This window comes from Phoenix dactylifera, unplaced genomic scaffold (assembly GCF_009389715.1).
Source record: "Phoenix dactylifera cultivar Barhee BC4 unplaced genomic scaffold, palm_55x_up_171113_PBpolish2nd_filt_p 000427F, whole genome shotgun sequence".
NCBI classification, from domain to species: domain Eukaryota; kingdom Viridiplantae; phylum Streptophyta; class Magnoliopsida; order Arecales; family Arecaceae; genus Phoenix; species Phoenix dactylifera.
The window spans coordinates 158,390-183,801 of record NW_024067863.1 but is presented as its reverse complement, the minus strand read 5'-3'; the positions used below and the strand labels follow the sequence as shown (position 1 = coordinate 183,801).

Here is a 25,412-nt window from a genome sequence, read left to right as displayed (position 1 = left end):
ATATATGATAAGGGCTACTAAAAGTAGAATATGTGACAAAATTATGGAGTTATTATAGGAATTAGTATATTGACTTAATTAAAAATACATAAAAAAATCCATCTAAGATATGTCAAGGGTATTTGTGGTATATGTGGTCAGTGATCTTGGATCCCCGTACCATATCAAAGAAGTTACTCATGAATATCCGGAGATTTTTAATCACTGAACCATGGCCTACCAAATACATTGATCTTAGATCACCGGGATCAAATCACCCCAGCATTCGGATCACCGGAGATCTTAGATCACCGTGGTGATCCTGTTGGGGTTACCAAACGCCCCCTAGATGTTTTAGCATATATGTAAGGGGTACATCAAAAGTCCACTACGCACCTATACAAAATCGTATTATGGTTCGTCAAGTAATTAGTAAGAAGAATTAAAGGGATCAAATAATATTGGAGTGTTATGCTTCATCTACCTTATTCGAATCTCTGCCACCATATATACATCCAGAGTTAATTCATGTTCATGACAAGGATGATTTTTTTTTTAATAAATACTATATATATAAAATCTAATTTTATCAATTATGTAAATATTTATGAGATTATATACCATACCTAATAGTCTCAACTTTGTGAGATCATGTATCGTATGCATCCCACCAATCATGGAATCTTTTGAAACTATATACCATGTATATCCGGGATAACATGCCGTATGCATTTTTATCAATTATGAAATCGAGTTTCTTTGTACTCTCTCTCCCTATATATATATATATATATATATATATATATATATATATATATATATATATATATATATATATATATATATATATATATATATATATATATATATATATATATCATATCGTGATGCGATTAACACATTGCATTGCCATCCTTTTATTTTTTAACAGATGGAGGAAGCCAAGTTGGGTAAATCATCCAAGTTCAAGAGGGTGTGTGTCTTCTGTGGAAGCAGCACCGGAAAGAGGAGCTGCTACCAAGACGCCGCTGTGGAGCTTGGCAAAGAGCTGGTAGGCATTATTTTGGTTCGATCTTTTTTTTTTTCTTGGTTTTTGGCTCTCTTTTGGTGGCTATTTTTATCGGGTTAGACTAGATGTTGATCAAATAAGGGTTGCGGCGAGCAGGTGGCTAGGAAGGTGGATTTAGTCTATGGAGGTGGGAACACGGGTCTGATGGGCCTCGTCTCCGGCGCCGTCCACAGCGGAGGCGGCCATGTTATTGGGTGAAGAGTTACTTAAGTTTTTTTAATTCCCTCCTCTTAACTTTTTCAGTACTTACGTCCCCTATTTGTTCATTCTTCTTCCCTTATAAACCTTTTCTTGATTTCAGCATCATCCCCCGATCTCTAATGGGCAGAGAGGTCTAATTCTCGACACTTTTGCTTTCTATTGCTTTCCGTCTGAATGCCATCCAGGTTTTAGCTAAGATTAACCTTATTTGATCAGCAGATCACCGGGGAGACGGTGGGAGAGGTCAGAGCAGTGGGAAGCATGCATCAAAGGAAGGCGGAGATGGCTCGACACTCTGACGCTTTCATTGCCTTGCCTGGTTTTGTCCTGCCTTCCACTTATTTCCTAGTTTCTTTGTTTCCTCCCTCGATTCTAGAACTAGATATGCTTATACGTTCGCAATTTAGGTGGGTATGGCACGTTGGAGGAGCTGCTGGAGGTGATAAGTTGGGCCCAGCTCGGCATCCACAACAAACCTGTAGTCCCTTCCATTCCACCAAAATTATTTATCCCCTATATATCCAACTGCATAAAAGAGACTGAAATGAGACTCAAACTTTGCATGCGATGGTAGGTTGGTTTGGTGAATGTGGATGGGTATTACAACTCGCTGCTGGCCTTCGTAGACAAGGCCGTGGACGACGGCTTCATCAAGCCCTTTCAGCGCCATATCATAGTTTCCGCCCCCAGTGCTCGGGAGCTAGTCCAGAAGCTGGAGGTTAAATAAAACAAGAAAACCCTCTATGACTTTGTCTCAGTATTATTGCACTTCTATTTTAACAATCCCAGAGTGTTGTATATAGCATGAAAGCATCGTCCATCTCCATTATAATTCCTCTTATTTTACACTATTTTTTCTTCTAGCTTATGTTTTCATGTCATCTCTGTCTCGGTGGGCCTTGGGTCTTTGTTCTTCTTATTTTACGTGCTCGACATGACTTCCGAATGCTTTGTTGTTTTGTAATAAGAGAGCTATATTGTTCAACACGTGACGCAGGACTACGTGCCCATCCAAGACGCGGTTGTGTCTCAGCTCAGGTGGGAGAAGGAGCAGGTGGGATATAATTTCTCCCTGCAGGCCGAAATCGCTACGTAGCAGCGGTATCTGCAGGAGCTGCTTGTGTGCGCACACTACGATGAAGGGAAGGGACTTTTCTTGGTCGGTTTTGTTCTTTAGTTATTTTGTCCCTAGGCTTGGGATGGCAGCTCGGCACTGCAATGGCAATTGATACCACCTGTGTGTGTATCCCCTCATCCTTGTTTTTCCCCCTTCTCTCCTTATGTTGTGATGCTTGTGAGTGTTTATGTACTACTACTCTATTGATACCGCCACCATTTGACTGATACTACAAAGCCGGAAGCAAAAGCAGCAGCTATCGGCTCATCTACTTGTGCCTTGCTCTCTGTTGCGCGTGCCGTCGATTGGGTGCCTCTCTGACGCTTATATTCTCTGTACTCCTAGCCGTCAGCCCTCCCTCCTCTCTCTCCATGTTTCAGGGCCTGGGAAATGGGTTGCAATCATGGCAACTGAAGTGAAGCGTGGGATAGGGTTCTGAAAGCTCCCCTCGGTCGCCAGATGGTCGCCTATGGTAATCAGTGCGAGCCTTCTACTTCCGGTAAAAGAGTTATTGCATCCAAAGTGGATGTCTCAGGGTAATGACCTCTTTTGTGGTGATTTGCTGTAAGCCTGTGATTGATGTTGATCAATGATTAGATAGAGGAGAGTGGTAAGGCCAAGCAGGTACGTACTCCTTTCATGAGACAGACTTTTCACCATCTCCAGAAGGGCCCCTTCTTAGGTGCGTTGAATAGGCTTTATGCTATCGGTTTTGTTGGTATGCGAATGTCCTTCCGTGGCTTGAGGGGCTGGGTGGGTGTTCGAAGGTCATGAGACAGACTTTTACCATCCTCAGAAGGGGCCCTTTTAAAAGTGCGTTGAATAGGCTTTATGCCATGGGTTTTGTTGGTATGCGACCTCCTTCCGTGGTTTTAGCCTTTCCGAGGGACTTTGCATGCTTGAGAGGGTGGGTTGGCGTTCGTAGTACTCATGACCCGGGAGTGTAGCTTTGCTTTCCCGAAGTGGGAGCCGGGAATCTTTCCACATCGATCGGGGGATACTTCTGAGAGCTCTGCTGTTCCTTGAAGAGAGCAAAGCTTTCAAATCATACTTTTGGGCGTGGAAAAATCTAGGAGGTGCAGATGAAATCATCCTTTTTGGGGGTCGAAAAATTTAGGAGGTGAGCACCTCGTGGGCTGCCCGCTCAACTGTTAGTCCAACTTGTATAAATAAAAATAAATTATTCGTGCTCAACTCCGCTGCTACCGAGCTGAAGTCAAGCTCAAGTAGGCAAAAATGTCAAACGGTCTCTCTCTCTCTCTCTCTCTCTCTCTCTCTCTCTGTGCCTCCCTCCTAGTAGCCAGCCAATCCTGGTCTTAAATTTTTTAATGCACTGCCTATATACTCTGACTAGAAGTAGTTGCCGTGATGCTTCACGTTTGCTGGTAGCCCCTACACTTTGAAATTGCACGAAAGGAACCGAAGTACAGCAGAATTAGAGTCCGCATCTGTCCACCAAGCCGCACTGTAAATTTTTGAAGTGATTTTTCAGGATTTATGCCTACCAATGGCATAAAAGCACTATAAAATAAAAGTACAAAGTTGTATTATTTGTTAGTGTAATGGTGGTTTGTGATTAGGAGTGCAAATGGATTGGGTAGGGTCGAAGCATGAGTGATCCTAACCCAATCCGATTTCTTGTTCGGGTCCCAATGTTGAATCCAGACCCAACCCAATAGAAGATCGGGTCGGGTTAAATCGAGTCCATGGCTAAAATTTTTAATCCAATAAGTCATTCAAGTCGGGTCAGGTCGGGTCCATGTATAATCCGGTCCCAACCCAAAAAATTTGAGTCCAGATCGAGTTTGGATCGAGTTTGGATTGGATCCAGGTCGGATTCCTATATATACTTGTCATTCCTTATGCTTAGCTTCTTTTGCAATAAATGAAAACTATAGAAAGTAGGTTATGTATGACCATACAAGCGAAAGTGCCTAAGCTTTAAGGATTGATGCCATTATAAACTAACCTAATAATGATAAGCTCAACTTTATTAGCTACAAGAAAAAATTTCTGTTTATATGTGCAATATATATTTTTTTTTGAGTAGAAAAGAATTACATCTATGCTAATCCTTTTTACTCAGCAGTGATATTGTCTGAATTTATTATAGAATGCATCTACTACTATTTTTTTCTAAACATACTACTAGCTAAAAAAAACATACATCGGCCAAGATGAGGAATATAGTTTTGATAATGACATATAGTAAAGTTTAATACTTGCAAACGACTCATCATGAACCTATCTTCTTCCATATGAAAAAGTTATATTCTATTTTACCTTTATTAGTTTGAACTTCCTTCTTAGAGGAACAATGTTCCCTTTTGACATTACACAAAAATAGTCTCTTTCATTTCTCTCCTCCTCAAACACAAAAAAAGATTAGAGAAGTATAGAGTTAGAGACTCATAAGCACCCATATGGGCCCTAATGGTATAGTAGGTTCTGATCAAGTTGGGTCGGGTCATATTGTAGAAAATCTAAAATTGCCCCAAAAATTAAATGGGTCGTGTTGGGTCGAGTCAGGTTAGAATTTAGTAAATCCAGACTTGATCCCAAAAATGGAATGGATCTAGTTTTAGATCCCGACCCAGCTCAACGGGTCCTTTAAATCGGGTCGGATCGAATCTAAACAAGTCGGGCTGTGTCGGATCACAGGTCAACCCTACCTATTTGCAGCCTTATTTGTGATGCTTAGCATGGTATGCTACATGTGTAGTAGTCCCAGCAACATTGTCGGTTAAGAACCTATTATGGACACTAGGTTAAGAGATAGAAGTATAAGGATTTATGAAATCCGAATCCAATGAAACTATAAGCATTTTCCCTTCGAGGATATTCACAGAAACTTCTCATATGCTCTTATATTGGAGTTTCCTTGCCCCCCCCCCCTCCCTCTGCAAATGTTTCATTTATGCAGTTCTTAAGAAGTGGCAAGGTAGCTTGAGCTTCCTACAAAGCATGCGAGAGCAAAGATATCTCCTGAATGCTTGCTCTTGAAGAGGTTCTAACTTTAACTTGAAAAGGTGACACTATCTGTTTTCATGTTTTCCTTTTTCAATGAATCCGTCTTTCGGTCGTATAATGCCTAGTGAAAACATAATGAGATGGAATGCTTGAATTGAAAAGAAGACCAGCTTGTTGGTAGTCATTTTTCCACAGCTACGATAAGAATGTCAATGCTGGAGTTTCACTTAGGGGAAAAAATGTTGAATTTGCAACTTAAAAAAGGCATAGATTAAATAACTTGATTTTGGGATCTTGTTCTCCCCTATGTGACTTCGTTCTTTTTTTCACACAAAAGATTGATCCTTTGTGTTCACAACAAATTTCATGAAATGGAATGAAATGACCGGCACCCGTTACATTATGAATGAAAAGAAAAACGGATAAATGCTACACGTACATGAAGTAAGTTTACAAGGCTAATTCATCTTGACCTAACCTAACAGTATTCTCAACGCCAGCCCGGTGGTATCCCAGTTCTCACTTGTCATGGTGTGACCTACGGACCCAGGATCCTCTACAATGGGTTATTGGCACCATAGAATGCTGTGTAGTGCTCGATGGCCATCTTCAAAAGATGACCGCCATCCAACAAAGTATACTGGATTTTTTTCTTTTTCTTTTTTGATACTAAGAGAGGCAAAAGCCATCCAAGATTTTATTAAAAGAATTGGTAATTACAAAGAGGATGAGTTACAGAAAGTAGAGAGTTTATCATATCAGAACTATAGGTGTCAGTTGTAACTAAATAAACTTACCAAAAAGCAAAGAACATAGTGATATGTTAGCTATGTATAAGCCAAAATAGAAACAAAAAGGTTATCTTTTCTGATGCCCAACTATTTTGATGACAGCTATCGAGTGCACAATATTCTATAGTACAAACTATGCTGTAGAAGGATCGATTTTCAGGACCTATGGCTTGAGAACCTATCTATATTTGAAGCCCAACACGTGGACTAATATGGACCTCTCATGTCACTCAGTTGTTGTCAGCTGTCCCTTCAAACTTCTTCCATATCCATACTTGGCGAACCTAGGGTCTTCCCTTGGGAACTATTGTTTCCCATGCCAACCTAACTTTAATATTCCCTCACCAAACCCATTGTCTGTTATTTCAGACCTTTTTGTCTTTGGTATCTTTATAATTACTTATCTTGACTACTAAGTATCTGGCATGTGATTTGCTTAAGAGGACAGCAGCATGGATGAATATGACTGCACCAAATGTGCTAAGATTTCATTGAGAAGCCAAAACACTAATTATCATGAAAAAATATTTAAAAGTTTTTGGAGCAATTCATTGCTCTAAGACAACAGATCCAATTTAAGGTTCAGCATATCCAAATCATGTACAATATATGCCTGGTCAGCTTAGTATTGGATAAATATCTTTCATGCCAATGATTTACATCGAGCACTTTGTGTTTCAATTCAAAAATTTAGCTAAGGTTTTAAGTGAATCAGTGAACCAACTAGGTCAAATTTCTAAAACTTATAAGTATACTCCATACTTATGTCAAGTTTGCAATGTCCTGTTGTTCTTGTTATCTTCCATGTCTTCAAATTTGTATTTAGAATCTATCTTTTTATGTTTAATTTATAGATTATTTTGTTAAATAATTATTTATATATCGATCTATAAAATCCAAATCAGCCACCCTCCGACATCTTAAATATTTTGTTGCATAAATGATAGTAAAGTCATCATTAATCAACATTTGGAACCAATGGATGCACAACAAATCAGCTTCCACTTTCTCCATATGCTTAGGAGGTTTGACATGGGACTACCCTATAAAATTGAAAGAAATTAGGGTGATCAAAACTTGGAAAGAGATTACTTAGGTCCAAATTCTGCATGGGCCCAGCAACGTGCTCAGTAGTGTACAAAAGTGGTTGGAAGAATGATTTGAGGGCATGTAGTTCCATCCTCCATAAAGCGAGACATGGAATCTGAAAAAAAAAAAAAAAAAAAGGAGGAAGAACTGATAGTTGCCTATAATTCTAATCAATCAAAATTTGGTATGCTCGTCTTCAGCTGTTGATTTGATAAAATATATTTTCTGTTCTAATTGATATAGTCTACTATGGTTGCTTATTAGACTCTGACTAATAGTGATTTAAATACTCAACTTCAAGATGGTTTAATGTGGACTTTGGAATTAAATGGAGAAGCATATGAAGGAGATTAGCGCAAATGCAGGAGGCACACTGAAAAGAGGGCTCTAGATTCAGTTTCTAGATTCCATTACTAAGGCAATTAGCATAAGCCTAGACCCTGAAACAAATTTGAAAGAAATCATATCTTTCACTGCTCCAGCATTACAACAATGGCAGCACTCACCACCCAATCATGATTTAATTGTTGTCAAATGTCTTCTCCCTAGAATCCACAGTGGCTGTGGTAACATTATGTTAGGCATTATAAAGGCTATAGAGGAGATTGCTATGTTATATAGATTAATAGTAAATATCAAGAATAACGGTCATTATTTAACTTTTAATTTATTATAATCATTGTTATTCATCGTTTGCACACTCGTTCGAAAAAAATAAATAAAATTTAAAGCTCAAATTTCATGATTTCGAAATTATGTAACAAATGAATAACAAAAATATCTTGTTATTTGATTAATAGTGATTCAAGCAAACAACAGTTCTATTGTGTTATTGCTAATTATTATTTGTTATTATAACAGCAAACAACATCACCTCAATGTCATAGCAGCTCATCATTGTAATTAGTTAGACTCTATTATTTAGATAAGCTATCTTTGGGATTTAATCAAAGTAGGAAGATCATGATAGAGTGTAAACTTTGAGAAGAGAAGAATCTGATGTGAGGGAAGAGTTTTCCTAATCAGATAACTGGTATCTTTGCATTCAGAACCAAATACAGTTACAGTTTTCATTTATAGACGAACAAACATAAGGATTTGTTTTATTGAATCTATGAATCCACTAAACTAAATAATGAAAATGTGGGTGCAAATACGGTAACTAGAACCACATGTAGCCCTAACTACATGCATTTTTCAGCAATAGGTATTCAAAAGCTACCATGGTAGATTTAACTGTGAATATTCGCAGTCTGATATGCCATGAACGTTGTCACTCTGTGCTTCAGCTCTCTAGGCTAGTTGTTAATATTTAATCTTTATATACTCTTAGGCCCTAAGAGTCACTACAGTGGCCGTACCTCCGATCACATGCCAAAGATATTGGGTTTGAATCTTCAGTGGCGTATCATTAAGAATTCAGCTCAGGTAATTCTTATACAGTGGGATGCATCCACCTCCCAAAGTGAAAATCCTGGAACCTAAGACCAGCCAGGGACTTAATTTACAGGTAATACTCCTTCGATAGCACTCCATTGTAATTTCAAAAAAAAAAAAAAAAAAAAAAAAAAATTCATACATGATGTTAAAATATTGGCTGGAGAAGAGAAAAAAAGAGAGAAAAATAATTTTATTTTTCTGTTCTACCATATTCAGTACATTTCAGGGGTTATATATATTGTACAGACTCTATATATGAAAAATAATATAGGGTGATATAGAACCACGCTAATAAAGAAAATATGATGGGTGAAACATGTTGTTATGTGATTCCTAAAATCATTCTAACAAGATCATGCTAACAAAGAAAAATAATATAGGTTGATACAGGATCACACTAATAAAAAAAATATTATGGGCAATGCAGGTTGCTATGTGATCCCTAAAATTATGCTAGCATTTCCTCAAATTCAAGATGATACTATAGGTGCCAAATTGAGTTTAGAAACTAGATCACGACTGTATCTAGAAACTGACGTATTAGATGAAGAGCTGAAGTAGCAGCTCAGAAACTGACATAATAGACTAAGAGCTGACATAGCAGCTTAGAGGCTGATATGGTGGTAGATCAAGAACTTATGTGGCAGCATAGAGCCTGATGTGGCAGAACACAAGCTGTTGTAATAGCTTAGAAGTTGATGTAGCAGATGTTGACATAATAACTCAGAAGCCGATATGGGAGACTGTGCCAAGCTAATGTGACAATATAGAATTTACTATGGTAAAATAGAAGTTGATATAGAACCTTAGAAACTGATGCAGTAGATCAGGAAGCTAACCAAGCAAATTGATATATTTAACAATCCTGACATAGCTAACTGACGCGGTAAACTAACGCGTCCACTGACATGACTGACTAACATAGTAAATTGGTGTGTTTATCGATGTGTTTGATTGACGTGACAGACCGATGTATCTGTCAATGTGACTGATTGACTTATCTGATAATGTGGCTGATTGACTTGCCTGATGATGTGGCAGCAAGAAGATACATAAAAGATGATAGCTGCAGCGAGAATAGAGCTCAGAGAGAAAGCATCCGAAGGTCGACAATCTTCGTAGACGGCGACAACATAAAAGAGAAGCAAGAGACCTCAAATTGGATGGTAAATGAGCCAAAGCCATCAAATAAAATTGAAGATGTAGAGAATGGGCAACGGTGAGGAGAGACGACCGAAGATCTGAAGTTGAGGAGAAAAGTAATGAAAAAGAGCTGCAGATCATTAGAAAATAAAGGATCTTCGAATGTTAAACTATCGAAAATAGAAGATATACAAATACACTAAAAAATATGAGATCTTTAAATGTTGATTTACAAGTAAATAGAAGATCTGTAAATCCACCAGAAAATAGAGGATCTTCGGGTGTCAATTCACCAAAAAACAGATATCGATAAATCGACAATAACGGGTCTTTAAAACTTTTAGACATGGCAATGACGGCTATAGTAAAAGCGGAAGAGATGGCAACAACAGATTAGGTGATTGGTGGCTCTGATACCATATTAAAATATTTGCAAAAGAAGAGAAAAAGAAGAGAAAAAGAGAGAAAAAAATGATTTTATTTCTCTATTCCATCATATTCAGTATATTTCAGAGGTTATATATATTCGTATACAGACTCTATATAAGAAAAATAATATAGGATGATATAGGATCACTCTAATAAAAAAAATATTATGGTGATACAGGTAGTTAAGCGATTCCTAAAATCACTCTAACAAGATTATGCTAATAAAGAAAAATAATATAGATTGATACAGGATCACACTAATAAAGAAAAATATTATGGGTGATGTAGATTGTTACATAATCCCTAAAATTATGCTAATACCTGACTTTTGAGATAATTTCGTGTTTATATGTCAATCTTGTAATTATACATTCTTTTTCACAAAAAAGATTTAGTCTTTAGAAAATTAAAATAAGTTTTTATTTATATGTCATATTAAAATAATGTGTTTTAGATATCAATTATCGATTTCTTTATTTTTCAAGCTGAGTCCAACTAAGCTCAAGGTCGTGAATCCAAGCTTTAACTCTAGGTTATAGAAGAAATTACTAATGGTCAACCAGCAGAACCTCCATCTAGTCTTCATGGAATAGGATGCCTCAATTTTTTCGACACTTAGAAAACAGTAGTTGTCCCCTCCCATCCTGGTCCATTACCTAATCTATCCTGTCCACTTGGGATGGTCAGATGCACTATAGAATTTGAAACCTTGCCTCCAGGTGTTCGGCATTAGGTGATCTGGCTGATCAGCCGCCTAAGAATCTATGCTATAGAAAATGACAATCAAATTAAAAATCAGCACTTGGTCCTTTCTACAACCTCTCCTGTCAATCCAAAACCATAACATTCACTGTTGGAAAAGGAGGTGATGGGTCCCCAGTGCCTTTTACTTTTAAATTTCTTCCAGCTAGAGAAGTCTCTTTGGCATTGAGCCGGGTGTTGATTGATATCTCAGTGCAAACTTTGCATCTTCATCAGCTTGAATAGAAACCCAAAATAATTTGAAACACACAGTTGATATTTATAAACAAGTTAGGCTTTATGTCAGAAGACCTTAATTTTTTGTTTAGAATTTTAATTTGCATACAAAATGCAGAAAGAAAGAACAAATCACTTGCACCATCATGTCCTTTTTGAATGGCTTGGAAGTGCAGTACATGTAGCTTTGACCCGTTCTCTCTTTTGACCCCATTGTTGTAGTGTGAACTTGAATTTCTCATAGATAAATATCTGTTTGCTTTGATTGTGCTTTTAGATCTTTCAGTTTCTTCAAAATATTGGTGAAGTAGTCCTGCAAATACTTTTCTAAGGTCACAATGTCTTTCTGATCCACCCCAAGCAAATTATATGTTTCTGTCATGGGAGAGAAAACGGTGTCGCTTGAGAGGACCTGAAATCCCACCAATTGAGAGATTCAAGGCATCAAGCTCAATGATAACCCACACATATATCAACTGAAAAGAAATGGTCGCAACCAAGCCCTCTTCGTTAGCACAGAAAGAAGGAAATTCCATCACCTTGTAAGGAAATATAAGATCGGCTTATTCCCAAGAAGTAGGTTCGTCTTGTTCACAAGATTCTCTATTAGTTGCTTGCAATTGGCAGTCAATATTACCAATAAGTGAAAGATGGATAGAGATTTACCTCTGAAAATGCTAAACGATCAGCTATATCATTCGTCCATTGGAAAAACCGAGTTAGCTGGCGAGTGAATTTCAAGACTGAAACAGGGACAGTGGTTACATTTGCATCTTGCCCTGCTAGTCTTTCAGACAAAGTAATCACCTGAAGGCAAAAGAACATTCTTTAGACAATTCAAAGATGAGATATATCTTTCTGTTCAAACTTTTGCACAGATTCAGTTCTCTGCTCACTATCACTAAAAGAAAATTTTCAAGAACCTTCATGCTTCATGGACACCCGTCAAACCTATAAAAGATTGCAAATCTTTGCTCAATTAATCAACAATGATGCACATAAGCTTTATGGGTGCAGCAAGAAATAAATGTTGCCATTTGTTGGATGAGACTGGATAGGAACCAACATGGAAGAAGTAGATCCCAATTCAACTTGATGAAATATGAAATTTATTGTTTTAAGTTCGCAATATGATGTTGGTGCTAATACATGTAATATTGTGATTGTTGTAACATTACATCAATTATTCTGCATGTAACACATTAAATTGTATTAATTTTCATAAACATTTCTCTGTGCAAGATTTCATAGAAATTTCAGTCATTATCTTGATATGTGTCTGAAATACACACTAAAACACATATGTACTGAATTCAGCACCAAGGCATAAATGATCATTGAAAGAACGTTTTTTTTTTTTTCCTTTTTCTTTTTACCTGGCTATAGGTGCATGTTCTCTGTTTATGTAATCCTACATTATTAGTGTTGTTGGTATTGTCAGGCCAGGTCAAAACAGGATTAGAACCACCAGCCCTGGCCCAAACTCAACCCCCAAACACCCCCCTCCTTTTTATTTAATGCTCTCCTCCTTCCTAGTCCACCAACCTAATTCTTCAGCCTGAGCATAAAAGTTCTAATGTGGGCAGCCTGGATCCCTAACATCCCTATGGTTTAGTGATATACTTAGCATATACCTATTTTTCGAATTTGGAACTTTTTGAGTCCTGCTCCTATATTGGTTTGATGAAGGTAGACAAGTTAATTATAACAAGGAAAAGAGTACTGAAGCATACCATAGACCAATTGGTATAGATGTGCAAGGCCTAAAACTTTGCTAATCGATCACAATTTACCATGTCTCAGCCCTCAATTGTGCCAATGGGCATTACAGTCTGCATGAATGTGTATCATGTGCATGGAATATTATATTACTCTTTTGTTCATTATTAAATCACATGCTGTTGGGCTTTTAACTCCCATGTTTCAGACCCATAAACACCATAAATACTTGCATAAGCAGGATTAACGCATGGATATCTCTAAAAAGCTACTCCATTTGGTGAAGTAGCAAGGGTCCAAAATTGACATGATTCGTCAGAAAACAGATGGTTCGTGCCAAATAAAATAAAAGGAAAGTTCAAGATCAAGGATTCTTTTTTCTCATTCATCATCCAATTTAAGAACCTATGATGAAATTAAGGGGAAAAAAAAGGCTACTCTCAATTAGCTAAGTTAAATCATTGCTGAAAGTAGCACGAGCGCCGATACACCAACGATTCTAATTAACAGAATTTCATCGTCAGGCTTTCAATTAGACCAAATGAAGAGGGGGGGAAAAAAATTCCATGCGAGGAAGTAGAAATTCTTAGGGTAAAGGGGTACTCGCCTGGAGAGGAGGAAGTCGGGAGGAGGTCGGCTTGGGCTGGCGCTAACGTGCGCCCCCGGACAGGGAGAAGAGGTTGGGACGGCGACGGTGGAGGAGGAGGAGGAGGAGGAGGAGGAGGCGAGGGGAGGCGAGTTGGGGAGGGAGAGAGCCGAGCCTCGAAGCCATTCGGAGGCAGCAACTCTATTTTTTTTTTAATTTTCTGTTTGTTTTCCGGTTATGTTTTCTTTCGACTTGCAGCGCGAGATGGATGGAAGCCGTCGATCTAAATCCTGCCACGTCCAACCGAAAAGGATCATGCACTTGTCCAGCTAGGCTTTTTAAAAAATCTTAGTAGATTATCAACCAACCACAAGAAATTATAAGTTTTTAATCTTTTAATGGTGAAGCTAAGCAAAAAAATGGAGGTGCAAATAAGTTGAGCAACAACTCACAAGCTGCTTGGACTCGCTTTCGCAAATATACATATTTTTAATAATATTACTTTTTTTATTTATAATATATATTAATTTAATATTTTAAAATATAGTATTATGTAATGTTTTGTTTTAATTATATTTTATGTTCGAATTCGACCTCAAATTCGAGTTTGAGTATGGCTTGATTGATATTTGAATCGAGTTTCGAATTTGAGTATTTCTAATCAAATCAAGTTCAAGTCTGTAGTTACTCCACTTAGCTTGGTTCAATTATACCCCTAGTAAAGAAACATGATTTGATTCTACATGCTGTGAGTCCTTTTAATGATGATATGTATAATTTTTTCTACGGATAATGGCTCAGGCTATAGACGGGGAATAGTCCTTTCCCATTGTCAGAAAAAATGTTTATTTTTAAATATGATAGTAAAACGTTTAGTACGAACATGCAAAATGTACAAAGAATAATATAATCAAAATCACAATTAATTGTTGTACAGGCTGTCAATCATAATAAAATTAAAATTATTTTTTTATCTACAATCATTTTAACGTTCTCCACTTTAGTCCAATTGTTCATTCTCCAATGTTCACTGTCTTCTATTCATGCCCCTGCATGCATTGTCCAGAATCCTCGGACGTGTTCAATCTCTTTACTTTCTTTTCTTTCCGTCTTTCCTACCATCCTTCACTCTAGTCCAGATTTTTTTTCAGAGTTCTTAGAACATTTGCTTTCTCGTATGTCAGCTAACCCTACCCCTGGATATATTGTCCTGATGATAGATTTGTGAGCAGAAATAGGAATTTCTGAATTAGAATGGGGCGGCCAAAGCCAAACCACACGCAAGAATGTTTAATAGACCAAAATCCTTAAAAAAACCATCGAACGCCCACAAAAAGCAGCAACCATACAAGACAACCCCCATCAGAGATCCCAAAAATCTAGGCAGCGCAAAACAAAATGACAAACAGAAGCCAAAATATCAAACAGCACAAAACAAAGGATATTTTTTTTGTTACATGAAACATGCATTTTCCTTAGATTTTATCACTGTTGACAACTTTGAGTCCACCATAAACTTTATTTCAAACTTTCAGAGTGAGTGAAGGTGATCAGATTTTTGATGGAAACCCTTTTGTGAGGGTGTACTATGATAGAAGACATTCATTTCTTGCGTGGAAGATCAGCATAGTCTGCAGTTCCATAAGGAAGGAAGAGATCAGCTAGAAACCCCTTCATGCTTCTGGGGTTCCATCCCATGTCTTGGCACAACCGATCATTGTACAAAATGTGGACAGTTCCAATGCATGATCCGCAAAAATACTCCCGAGATATCGCTTCATGTACTTTTCCCAATCCTCCACGTTCTTTCCATATCTCTGATGCCAGGCAATTGAAAACCACCATCAAGGAAAGGAATTAGCCACTTGGATCTCAACCCTGATGTATATATGTTTGATAAACTCTCTGAATAGCCAAGTATTGCCAGCCAAGGAATCCAAGGATGGATGCATTCCCTGTCAAAGTAGGTTAACTCTAATCAAACCAAAAAAGTAGAAATTAGACGCAATGCGAGAACATTAGACAAGGTCGATAAAGCTAGCGACGTTGTTCTAGACTTCATCAGAATGGCATTGATTATAGAGCATGGCAACTTGTAGCAAAGGCTTCATAAAAAATTTGAACTACATCGACATGCTAGTTCTCGTCTGCTCAGAGACATTTAACAAATTTGGATCAACATGCTCGTTCACTAGCTCTAATGAAAATTCAAGCACATGCTTATATCGCTAGAAATTAATTGTATCTCCTAACTCATATATGATATCTAAAGACTACAGATATGTACCTGTAGAGAGGGACCGTCGTAGTTGATGAACCAGCTACAAGCTTTTTAAAGAAAGGTGACCTAAAGATGTCCCTTAGCTTCTGATCACCTTTGAATCTAGTGGCAAAGATTGACCATATCAGTCTTTATAGGCTCCTCTTCGCCTTCGATGATCATCCCATCCTTACAAAAGCTAAAGGATTTCGATGTCTTTACAACAATGCTAGTATTGCAATTAAACAGGAAGTTACTGCATGAAAGAAGCTATGTGCCGGTACCATGCCATACTGTTCCATAGGAAGCTTCCATCTGTAGTAGCTCTTGGCAAATTTAGATAACAACCATCTCTGAATTCACAAAAACAAACATCAACTAATTAGGATACAAGAAGGGAAAACTACAGAGGTTAGTTTTAGGATGTAACCTGAAAATTAAGAAGCAAATTCCTATTTCATTACCAGAGGTGACAACAGGATGGCCAGCAAACAAAGCAGAAATCCTTCACCAGGTTTGTGAACTAGAAGCTCCGAGAAGCTATTAAGATATAAGAAACCAACAAAGACTCCCCAAGCATATTAGCCGTCTATATTCCAACGCTTAGTCCTACATATCATGGTGCAGGGGTGCTGGATCCCTACAATGAAAAAAAAAAAAAAAAACAGAGATTCAAGCATTGTGATCTATATAGCTTGCTTTAAATATGGAAAGAAGTTTATACTAGAGAAACTTCACTCTTGTACCATTTGTATTAGCGCACTCTGCTGCAATGTCCAATGCTGATTTCTGGAACCCTACCACTGTAACTCGTTTCCCTTTTATCAGCTCAGTGGTGTCAGCAGTGTCCATGTTAGAGTAGTCCCTGGAGTGGATCACCTTTCCATCAAACACTTCACGTCCCTTGTTTGCTGGAAATGTGGGGATGTGTGGGGCGCCACTGAATTTTCCAATGCAGATGATCACAAAATCCACCTGATAATATGTCTGGCAATTGGCAATCGAGAGAGGAATTTAGAAACCAAAGTTCATGCATTTGAAAGTAGCACAACTTATTTATTTGATCAATTTAAGAACTTGGGGCAATGAATTTTTATTTTTATTTTTAAAAATTTTTCATTCTTTCCTATTGTTAAGTTGCGCTCGGTATATAGAATAAAGAATACTAAATAGAATTTCACGTTTCATGACTTACCTTGAAAGAGTGCAAAAGTGAAATTTCGAGGATCTGAGGGGTTGAACCACATGTTCATCCACTTCTAGAACACGCTCAAGATCGAGCTTTCAATCACAATGGAAAGAACACAAAAAATCACCATTCAAGTGCTTATGGTGCAAGAAAAGGATGAAAGCGAGTCGTATCTTGTTGTTTCTCTCTTTGGAATGCTTAAATTTTCTGTAGGGGAAATTCTGGACATGAATAGTGCTAAGAAAAACAGATGCGAGAGAGAGGGAGAAATTACCTGATAGTTTCATTTTTCCTCCCAACTATTATCTCTCTCATTTGAATAATATTAGATGTTCTTGGTCGGGCTAGCCCATCATGGGCGGTCCAACCAGGCCCAAAAATCAACAGTCACAAAGTTGTAAATATAGATGTTCCCTTTTACGGGCGAGCTGCAAATATAATTGTCTATCAATCATGAATGATTGATGTTATGTTTAATATAATAGATGACCAGTCAAAATTGCATGACGATGCATAAATCATTTCCTTACATTGAACAACAAAAGTAGCATAATAGCAGGTCGCTGAACATGATGCATTTCAGACATCGCAAGAGTGAGATATGTGGACGATCTTGCTGCATTTCTTGAGAATATGAGTTAGTAGAGAGGATTTAGAGAAAAAATTACTGTAAGACGAACTATTTGTTTGTAGCTTTTCTTACCTCTGTTTTTCCATCCTCCTCCCTGCTCTGCATCGCGACGTGCCACTCCCCCCTCCCGCCACTACCGCCGAACGCCTCGCCATTCCCAGCCCACAGCTCCCATGCCATGATCTCCTCCTCGGCTGCTCCCACATACTCGATCCCCGCCACCCTCACCTGGCTGCTGTGAGGGAACACCTCCATCACGCTCTCCAGCCATGGGAAGTCTGTGAACTGGTATACCGGCCGTGGTGAATGGAGCGTTGTCAGTTCGCGCCCACATGCCGCCAATGCCGCCATCGGCCTAGAAGACGGTGGGGAGGAAGCCCTTCTCCAGCGCCTGCTTGCATGCCACTAGACCACTGATGCACCACGATGGCAACTCCCTTCTTCTCCACGGCTGGGGAATGGCTGGCTTCGTACATATTTATAGCCGTGTAACGGCTAGAATGGGAGTGGGTGCTGTTTACTTGACAAGGATAAGTGATGCAGGATGGAGGTAGGGAAGGAAAGACAGAGGGGAAGAGAAGAAGAAGAGGGGGAAGAAGAAGAAAAGAGAGGAGGAGGAAGAAGAAAGGAGACTAATTTTCATTCATCGTTCATTAATTCTAAACAAATGCATGCCCCATATATATATATGGCCACAAAATAATAAATAGGTCCCTACGAAAAAAACAATTCAAACAAGGTCCTCAAATGACAATATGCAAATTAATCCTACCCACATAAAATAAAAAATAACATAAATCAATCCAGCCACAACGAAAGTGGCTGGACCGTCCTCCTGCGACGACCGTGATCCCGCAAAACAATTAGTCCAGTCCTCGTGTCCGCACCAACAAGATTTCTTTTTATAATATTATATGCAATTAGTTTTGCTTGGACTAGCAGAGTGCGCTTTCTATCAACTGCACAGATCTCAAAATGCTGCGACCTCCATCATTTATCCGCTGCACGGCTCTCAAAGCAGAATGGAGATGATCCATTGGTCGATGGGCACGATGAAAGCATGACGAAAGAGATTGGGGAGTCCTGGATGATGTCAGCAGATGCTGGCGATTCTTGGATGTCAGCATTTTCTCTGGCTCGTCATGATTCTATCCTTCTATTCCGAGAAGTACAAATCTCTATGAGATCTATGCGGCAGATTTCTGTTGAACGTGCAACTGGAGCCTATATGCCGAATAATACTTGATTTTAAATAACATATATGTTAAAAAAAATTATTTGATCCATAAAAATTTTCACGCACTCAAATTATCCTCTCCTTGGAGGGAAGCAGTCCACAGATATTGCAACTGGCCAAAGCTTGGTCACATATGAATTTTAAATTGGAGCAATAACTTGTTCTCCTAAAAATAGAAGTGGTTACTTTGCAATTTTATGTTATTGCTTTAGTTTGTGTTTTTGAGCAACATCAATGTTAGGAATTTTTCATGTATTAATTTTTTTTATAAAAAAAATATTTTGTTTCCCTTATTTTCCTGTTTGTATGACATTTCATGTTATCATGAAATGAATTCACGGGCTACTCCCACCCTTTTCTCTAAAAAGGAAAAAAGAATCCGAATTTAGGATTAGATGAGATTTTTCAAATATTCTTTCAAATTTAGGGGTTATTTGCCTTTTTTTTAAAAAAAAAATCCCCACCCTTTGTTTGACTGCTCCTATTTTCATATTCTTGTCATTTTATTTTGACCAGATAATATTGCAATCGCATATTGGACCTGATCTTTCGTTTGGATATATTATTCATAAGGATAGCCAAGTCTACACTTGCATATATGTTGCAACTATTTGTAAGAGGTGCCCATAGCAGTGAGTAGCAAAACCTTAATGACCTAGGAATTAGGATATCACCTGAAAAAGATAGCCAAAAATTATTATTTCAATTTCTTGGCCTTGTGTAAATACCCAAGTTCTCATCAACCATGCTATATCCTTTGGTTTTGTATTTCAAAAACATAACTGACGTGGAACTAAAGATATGCTCGGATCCTCACGCATTCTCTACATTTAAGCCATAGCATCTTTGATGCTAAAGATCCAATCAAAATCACAAACACTATAACCAGCTCGTGCTAAGTTCCAAAATGGCACATGTTGTAATGTCCCACAATCCACATCAGTTATAGGCTAGAGCTAGATCTACTCTAAGACTATTTGTAATGACCCAAAAGTTCACTTAAAAAGATTAGCAAGAAATTGTTTGGATTTTTTTGGTCGTGTATATGTATCTAAGATCTGCAACTAATACATGCTCGTATAAGGCATCATAGAAAGATATCGTATAAGGTCAAAAATGATCGGCTAGGATCACTAACATGGCATCTCATTTTATCCTTTTCCTCTTTCACATTGTCTCTGTTCATCTTGACTGCCCTTCATGTTGCTGTGATGGTTTTTTTTTGGATTAATAGATACAATTTTGAATTGAGCCATTTACTATCAAATTCTTGTACACTATCCTCTATTTGCATAGATTTTGGGGGACATATCATTCTACAACCTACAATTAGCGTATGGTTGTTTTTATTTTATTTGTTATTGTTCATCTTGATGTGGCATTTAAGTAGTTCTCTTGCTTGGAATATTGATTACTGCCTCTATATTGCTTTCCTCGATTTAATACTTCAGAACCTTATATTTGCTTGGCCCACATATCCCCAACATAGATTAGAACTCAAGCACCCCTAATCATTAATTCATTCATTAAACCCATAAATGCTACGGGATGAAACCAAAAACCTTCTTCTGTGTTCGTTTGAGACTCATTAATTCACTTCCTCTCAACAAGCATCAGCTACTAGCACCTTAGATGTCTTCATACTTCATGGTCTCGATACTCTTGCCATCTTGATTGTAATTTCAACAATATATGACCCATATTGATGACTAATGGTCTATTCATGTAGCCTCTTTGAGATTCCTATAATCATCTCTGCGTGGCTTCACTCACTCTTACACATTGCATCACACCAATCCGTCTACTCGTATGCTAGTGTATGCCAAATATCCTACTTCATTGCCAGATGCTGACATAAGCTTCGACAAGTCTACATCTTTGTTTCTCCCCTTATTCCCACTTTTGTCTACACATCATTGTTTCAATTATTCGGCCAGTCATCCACATTTTCATCTGTCTTTTTGCAGAGGTTGGTCACTCTTCAACAATTCCTGGGTCAAAGCAATGTACATGGTTAATAATCATGCTCCGGTAGCCCCTTACATCTTAGCTTGACAACTGATGACTGATAAACACTTTATCACTTGCATTGAACCTTCATAGTATCTACATCTATTACATTGATATTGCCCAATGCTCATGACTTCATATTATCATAGCTCAACCGCCGAGCCAAAAAACTTGGCCACTTATTATGCAGTTAATACATAAGTTGTTTGAAGCCATAAAAAAAAGAGTTGTTTGAAGCTACCAACTCCTCTTTCTATGATAACCTTTATTTATGCTCTTATGTCTTCGATGGTACAACCAAACTTAAGGAACTAAGTCATTCCAAGTTTATTATTCATTCAGCCTTTCAGTGTTCTCATCAACACTTAAACTGTACATGAACATCGCATTGAAGTATCACCTGTCATGCTACCTTCACCTCTTGGTTTTCCACTCCAATTTTTAAGTTCTACTTATACTATAAGTCAAGCAGAATTATTAACGTATCGCCTTTGAATCATTTAGAGTATGCGGAATCAAAAAGATAAATGTGAGAAGAAAGGCAATTCCACACTAGCTATTGCATGGTTTTCATCTCAGCTGAAATCTTGACCAAGAATGATTTTTGAAGCTTCAATTGAAACTGATCTGTAACTAGAATCAAGCCAAAATTGACCCCCAAAACTTGACTTCAGGATTACCAGTAGATTTAAATCTAGTTTAGTTTCTGAAACTCATGAAGACCAACCACAGCCTCACTGATAACCTTGTTCCCTCAGGCAATCTAAACCAGTATATTCCAACATATCGGCTGATCCACTATCAATGTACCAGCTGCAACTATTAATCTTTAGTTTACTATCTTAAACATGTTTTCTAGTGTAAAAGATTAAAATCAATGCTTTATAAAATATCATAGTTTATCTTGTTTTTCAATATAATTGGTCAATATCTCCATCATTATATATTGGCCAAAGACTAGCATATCTTTCTTGTTCTTAACTTTTACGGCTTTCCATCTCAGCCAAGATAAACCTGTAAGTTGGTTCATCTATATGTACACACATTGAGCTAACCAGAGCATCAACCTTTAAAGACCTCGGGCTCTCTGTTTGACGGGACGCACAAATAACAATTTAATGTATTTATTGGACATAAAGTTCTACTCAATAAGCTACGAAAGGAATTGCATCATAAATACGTAACATGGTAAAATGCCAGCACAAACAACATGCCCATTTTCATCCACTTTAGACACCACATGTACTTCCAATTTCTAGTCCATGAAAATGAGAACTGTCACCAAAAACCCCTTCTTGCAAACTCAGTTCAACACCTCTTTGGCTTCTTTTCTTTTAGTTATCCAAATTTAAAATAGGAACCCTTGCAAAAATTGTGTGATCTAGGGGAAACATGGTTAGACCATCAAAAACAAGATTTTCATCAGCTGGTCCTTTCAAAACACATACCTCGACATTTCACAAGAACTGACTGCCTCCATAGTTTTATTAAGCATTCATTTCGACCTAATCATGTTGCCATCTCCTTCACAAGCATATGATGCCCATGTGCTTGCTTCACTTCTCAAATGGATAACAGAGATGGCCATAAAATTGCTTAAAACTTTATTAAGTATAAAAAACATTCGATAATAAAGCAGTAGTATTAGAAGCATTTCATTACACCATCAATTGCAAAACAAAGGTAAAGTAACAAAGACAAGCATACGCGCATCCATACATGGCACATACATACAACCAGACAAATATAGATGTGCATGCATGCATATTAAAAAGATGTCCTGTTTACGTAAGGTACTTTCACCCTTCTTATATGCATATGCTTGAACTTAGTTACCAAAACTTAAAAGCACATAAACACAAAAGCATCGTTCATCCTAGTCTTGATAACAGGATATGTTTCAACTCATTTCTGTTGGTCAACATATGGCGAATTTAACATATAAACAGCATCAAAACTAGGCTGAATGGCATTTTTTTCAATCCAAAAAATGAAAATAAAACAGAAAAGGTATAAGGTCACCGACATATGACTCACTTGAATACAGATGGCAGTTTTCCTGTCGGAAAGAATGCCATTGCATTTCTGTTTTCATCTAAGATTGCCACAGTCAACTCTCTATTAGCTCCTTAAGTCCGACTGCTAGTCATCTGCCACAACTATCAACCAGAAACAGCACATGATGGAAAACTTAACTCCTTACCGGGATGGACCCATTCAACTGCTTCCTAGACCCATCTTCTGCCCCAACTCTGTGAGCTGCTCGACAAACTCCGCCCCATTAAGAACCTCCGTGGTACCGTATATGACATGCTTGACTGGCTGTGAACGTTGTGCCAGCTCCATCAAACTCCTATACTCAACAAAGTTCCCACCACCTATCATGAAGACAATTGCTTCTTTGAATGGTCCCTTCAATTGTGCCCCAGATCCTGACCTAGGGGCTCGTGGATCAAACACAAGGTAAGAATCCACCTCTGGGTTCGGCTTCCCTTCCATCAATGCTTCCACCGTCCTTGTTAGTGCCAGTTGTCTCCCACCAGATAAAAGATTTTTCATACCTGCAGTCACGGCACTGATGGACTGCCCATAAAGCTTCTCAGCCCAGTCCACAATGTTGCTCCTGCTCGTTGAGCTTGCTGAAGCTGCCAATGATGCGTTCAAAGACTTTATCTTCTTCACATACTGAAAGGCACAAGTATCCACATCAGATTCCCTCAATGCTGCTTCTATCGACTCTACTTCAGATTGCAGTGTCGTCTCCAGAGAAAGAAGGTATGTTATCGCAAGCCGAATCTTATCCGCCTTTGTGCCCTTCCCTCTGAGCAGACTAAGCAATTGACTCTTATCTACACTTCCTTTTGTCAGCATGTCATTCTCAAGATCGCAGTAACCATCCAAAGACCTCTCCTTGATCTCGCCCAACAGCAAGGTGGCAATGTTGGTATGCTTGTCGATCATCTTCTTACGCTCAGTGAGCTCCGGAAGCGAGTTCACAGCATTCATCAGATGCTTTGTGTTCCCAATCAGATCGGTGCCCTCAAACTCAACCCCGTCCTTGCCACCAGTCCGCTTGTTCACCTCATCAACATCCTGCTTGTACTTGCTCAGCTGGGTCTCGATTTCTTCCGCAACCTTATGAAAGGGAGACCAACTGTTGGAAGCCCAGAACGAATCGGAGTCGTCCAATTCATAAGATTTGGCAGCAGCCTTCTCTGCAGGCATGGTCACTCTGTTCAGCTTCATCCCGAGCACGTCATGGACCAGTGGCCGGTAGCTCCAGTCATGCTGGATCCCAACTGCGAGCTCAAAATTCCGATCAAATATGCAGAGGATCGGGCGCTGGAAGGAGCTCGCAAGAACACCACTTTCCAAGAAAAGATTGTTTTTTATCAACAAATGGTCCCGGATGCGTGAATCCAGAGCTGACGCAACCATCTCCGCCGGGCCGCCGCGGGCACACCGGATTACCGGCACAACCCTGAGGGTAGAGAGGACACAGAACAAGCGACCGACGATCTTCTCCACGATCTCCTCGATCTCGCGGTCCCCGGCCGAGGGGTCGTTGATCTGGACGTAGGCCTTAGGCTGGGCCAGCGAGAAGAGGGAGTCCTCCAGGGTAACGAACTCGAGGTATTGATCATAGATCTTGGAGATCCGGTGGACGGCGTCCTTCTCGAGGGTCTTGAAGGCGAGGGTCTCGAGGAGGGGGCGGGGGAGGGAAGAGGAGAAGTTGAGGTGGAAGGACTCGTAGAGTCCGCGGTCCGCGTCGGCGGCTATCCGCTCGACGTTTTCCGGCGTGGGGCGGACGAAGTAGATGGCGGGGACGTCGGGGACGCTCTGGCGGTTCTTGTCGATGGGGAAGAAGAGGGTGATGCCGTGCTTACGGAGGTCATTAACATGGATCAAGGGGGAGAGGATTCCGAGGCAGAAGGCGTCCATTATCAGGATCTTGTAGACCTCCTCGGAGTCGACGGCGGTAGCGGAGGAGATCCCGCCGCCAGGGTTCGAAGGCTGGTTCAGATTCAGCATCCGGACAATGAGGCCTGCCGGGGGAATGGATCAGAATTGGGGGATAGAGCAGAGGGGGGAGCAGATCAAGATCGGGAAGAGGAGGGGACTTACTCATTTGCTTCTGCCGGAGATTGAGCGCCATGGATGGGTGAATTCCCTAGGATTTCGTTCCTTCTAGGGTTAGGGTTTTAGGAAATCCTTATCCAGGAGGGAGGATTCTAGGGTCAGGGTTAGGCCTTGGATTTGGATCTGGAAGTCGGAGGTGGAGAAGAGACGGAAGCGACGCGGAGTGGTGAAAGGCACCGCCGGTGGCGACTTCAACTGATGGAAACTAGTGTGATCACGTGCGATGCACATGAGGGGAGAAAAAAAAAACATGGATCGCAGTACTAGGAGGCTGGGATCCCTACCTATAGCCATGTAGCTGTATAAATACGCTCGTAAGGTTAGCTGAAGCACTCCTTTCGGTTCACTTCCCTCGGGCCAAAGAAGAAAACTAAATGGAGTAATTTTGTTAAAAATTGAGGTATCTATAAAAAATCTGGCAACGTGTGCCGATT

General features: G+C 39.1%; 3 protein-coding genes, 1 long non-coding RNA gene and 1 pseudogene across 5 annotated transcripts; 1 reads left to right on the top strand and 4 right to left on the bottom strand.

Annotated features, from left to right (window-relative positions):
* The first annotated feature begins 878 nt into the window (after window positions 1-878).
* On the top strand, window positions 879-2,637 carry LOC103724183 (cytokinin riboside 5'-monophosphate phosphoribohydrolase LOG3-like). The gene is made up of 7 exons (XM_008815365.3): window positions 879-1,030; window positions 1,145-1,242; window positions 1,350-1,380; window positions 1,469-1,568; window positions 1,657-1,727; window positions 1,824-1,967; window positions 2,247-2,637. Exons 1-7 carry the CDS (start codon window positions 911-913, stop codon window positions 2,343-2,345), a joined length of 663 nt encoding a protein of 220 aa, XP_008813587.1. The 5' UTR covers window positions 879-910; the 3' UTR covers window positions 2,346-2,637.
* An 8,594-nt stretch (window positions 2,638-11,231) lies between these two features.
* LOC113461044 lies at window positions 11,232-12,013 on the bottom strand. Of its 2 annotated transcripts, none has more exons than XR_003383001.2 (2): window positions 11,873-12,013; window positions 11,232-11,792 (listed from the first exon to the last, which is right to left on the bottom strand). It is a non-coding gene; the product is annotated as an uncharacterized LOC113461044 (long non-coding RNA). The 2 variants fall into 2 exon arrangements; XR_003383002.2 differs by having other exon boundaries at window positions 11,232-11,618.
* Window positions 12,014-14,910: 2,897 nt separating this feature from the next.
* On the bottom strand, window positions 14,911-17,090 carry LOC103724190 (annotated as a pseudogene).
* LOC120103963 lies at window positions 16,765-23,010 on the bottom strand. The gene is made up of 4 exons (XM_039118830.1): window positions 22,876-23,010; window positions 17,664-18,057; window positions 17,491-17,576; window positions 16,765-17,388 (listed from the first exon to the last, which is right to left on the bottom strand). Exons 2-4 carry the CDS (start codon window positions 17,940-17,942, stop codon window positions 17,313-17,315), a joined length of 441 nt encoding a protein of 146 aa, XP_038974758.1. The 5' UTR covers window positions 17,943-18,057; window positions 22,876-23,010; the 3' UTR covers window positions 16,765-17,312.
* LOC103723086 (SEC1 family transport protein SLY1-like) lies at window positions 22,692-25,248 on the bottom strand. The gene is made up of 2 exons (XM_008813900.4): window positions 24,964-25,248; window positions 22,692-24,884 (listed from the first exon to the last, which is right to left on the bottom strand). The coding sequence occupies exons 1-2, from the start codon at window positions 24,992-24,994 to the stop codon at window positions 23,056-23,058; spliced, it is 1,860 nt and encodes a 619-aa protein (XP_008812122.2). The 5' UTR covers window positions 24,995-25,248; the 3' UTR covers window positions 22,692-23,055.
* Window positions 25,249-25,412: the final 164 nt, after the last annotated feature.